We start from the raw sequence: 2,664 nt of genomic DNA on the forward strand, positions 1-2,664 counted from the left end.
TATCAGTTGCAGCCATAATTCTGACAGGTCTGATCGTCTCTAAATATCAAATACTGAAATAAATGACACGGAGTGCATACCTCTGCCTCAGTAGACATTGCACTGCTCAAAATAATCACACGGTGGCAGCACAATCACAAAAGAAAACATTTTGTCACATTTGCTAAAAGCTCAACAGCTCCACCTAGCACCCCTTCTTTGAACATTTGATACCAAGCTGTAGATCTACCGAAGATAGCAGCCTATATACAGCTCTGATTTGATAAGACCAACAGGGCAAGCAAATAAGCAATTGGGCAGCAGAATGAGGAAATTAATGAATGACACTTATTAGGGAAACATATCAGATCCAAGAGTCCTCAGAGTGTCCTACCAGTAGATAGCGTGTCTGGTATGCCTTCAAGGACTCCCCAAGTGGGACCACCACCTTGTCCAGGCTGCGCTGATGAGAGTGGGCCTGGATGTCTGGACTCTCCTCCGATCGCAACTCAATGTGAGAGATGAGCAGGTTGGAGATGACCTGCTGAACTGCCTATGTAGACATACCAAAGTGAGCTGTAATACACTGATTTATGTCTGCTTTAGTTTATGGCCTTTATTGTGTTTTAATATGTTATGGATGCCATAGTTAAGTTAACAAGTACAATTGCTTTAGTGTTGATGTCACAGCCTACGTATTCAGAAAAAAGGTACATGTTAACACACAAATTTAAGATATCATCATGTTATAAAACAATAACTTTAATCCAAACAAAAACTACCGATTCACAATAGGTGATGCTGGGAACATGGAAGGAGAAGGAGAGTTTCTGCAGTCTATTTACACACTCTCACACACGCATTCACACACAGCTGCAGACTTGCTTACCCTCATGTCCCCTCCTGGGGTTGCACTGAGAGCCAGCACACGGAAATGGCGTGTCTGGTTTCCCAACTCCCTCACAACCTGCACAAAAACACAGTCATTGTCTTTTTAACTTGAAATATTGCATTGAGCAACTAATATACATTTTACTCCATGGCATATGGTTTGTTGTGGTGTACCTGACAGTAAGCATGGTTTCCTGAGGCTTTGTGGGCTTCGTCAATCACCACACACTTGACCTGGGTGGCAGGACAGGTATTCCTTGACAGGTCATTCACCATCACTTGTGGCGTCAAAAAGAAAACCCTCTTCAAACGCCACAGCTCCCGTCTCTGCTGTGCAGGTGTGCTTCCTGGGAGATATCAACTTAAGATGTTATGGTGCAAAACGTTTTATTAATGCATGCAATTAATCTCTTGATCTTACCTGTCAGTTCTGCCATGTGTTCCTGGGGGATGCCCATGACCTTGTAGCAGGCTTCAATTTGCTGAGCAACGAGGGGTTTGGTGGGAGCCATAAAAACGATTTTTCCATATGGGTACCAGCGGTAGAAATTGTACATAACCACCGAGGCTATAAACGTCTTCCCCAGACCAGTTGGCAGACAGACCAGTGTGTTTTGAAAGAGTGATGCCTCCGATATTTTCAGCTGGTAATCTCTAATCGGGTAGTTGGTGGGATAAATCCATACTTTGCCAGAAGAGATGTCAAAACCTGGCAAGTCCGAAGATAACGCACTGGGAACAACCGCTGTGTCGCTAGTCTGGATGTCATACTGGCCATCGATATTCTCAAGAGACTTTTCAGCCTCATACACAGCCACTAACATCAACTCATCATCGTCTTCTGCCTCTGCTACATTTGAGGTACAGCTGGCAGTTGATCCTTGACCAATCCCACCCCAAAGAGATTTACGAAGAGGTAGAGAATTGTCACCTTCCTGTTTCGTAACTTTCTGCGAATTTTTATTTTGATTTACCTTCCGCCGTCCGGGGTTCTTCTTCCCGACTTCATTTGGGGCTACTTTATGTGGTACACTGGCACCCCATGTCTGAAATAAAGTTTTTTGATTTGCACCACTCATTTTACCTGCTTGTTACATATGACACAAAATACTCGATATCGGTGATCATCCTGGTCTCCTTTCAGTCACAAGCTTGCGGGTTGACGTGACATCCTAAATATATTTAACGTTAACTTAACGAAAAGAATGGAGACGAAAGCTTCTTCCAATGCGTAGTTCTAGTCGTGACTGACAGTTAGATTCTAACAAACAAAACGCCTTAGGCCTACGTGATGCTAAGCTATCTGGTTGGCTAGCCTAGTAGACACCCCAAGTGTTACAAAACATAGTTCTAGCTAGCAAATACTAGCATTGTCTAGCTTGCTGGCAAACGTCCTTTTCAAATGTGTCGTTGTTGGAAATTAACTAACAAATTAAATTGTTAGAAGCCTCTAATCCGACGTAAACTTAAAAGTGTATATACTTTCGTTCATGTAAAGATGAAAACGTGAATGGGAAAAGAGTTTAAAATGTTTTACTACTCAAGATGCCGTCACTGATGTCAAATATGCCGCTGCCGCATGCATCATAGGTCAGCGACAAGAATACGTAACTGAGCATGTTCGGTAACGTCGGTTGGCGCTGAACTGCGCAGCTTAGAAGTGCTCAACTTCGTCACATTACATTCTGACGGCCTTTTTTTGTTGTTGTTGTACCTGCTTTGAGTGGATACATTACACATTTTTGTACACAAAATATGAACTACAACATAAGGATTTTAAAGAAATAAAACGAT

The 2,664-nt window shown here is 42.6% G+C and overlaps 1 protein-coding gene across 2 annotated transcripts in view; it reads right to left on the bottom strand.

The window, feature by feature from the left end:
• fancm (FA complementation group M) overlaps window positions 1–2,434 on the bottom strand; it is a 62,590-nt gene extending 60,156 nt beyond the window's left edge. For both annotated transcript variants that reach the window (XM_076299703.1, XM_076299702.1), the window contains exons 1-4: window positions 1,292–2,434; window positions 1,045–1,217; window positions 869–946; window positions 374–532 (exon numbers count right to left, since the gene is read on the bottom strand). In XM_076299703.1, coding sequence (XP_076155818.1) covers window positions 374–532; window positions 869–946; window positions 1,045–1,217; window positions 1,292–1,949 — 1,068 coding nt within the window. In that variant the 5' untranslated portion in view covers window positions 1,950–2,434. The remainder of the gene's footprint in view (window positions 1–373; window positions 533–868; window positions 947–1,044; window positions 1,218–1,291) is intronic.
• Window positions 2,435–2,664: the final 230 nt, after the last annotated feature.

This window comes from Alosa pseudoharengus, unplaced genomic scaffold, assembly GCF_046254945.1.
Source record: "Alosa pseudoharengus isolate Yale_2024_CS ecotype anadromous, Long Island Sound unplaced genomic scaffold, YU_APseudo_1.1 YU_APseudo_1.1_scf_22, whole genome shotgun sequence".
NCBI classification, from domain to species: domain Eukaryota; kingdom Metazoa; phylum Chordata; class Actinopteri; order Clupeiformes; family Clupeidae; genus Alosa; species Alosa pseudoharengus.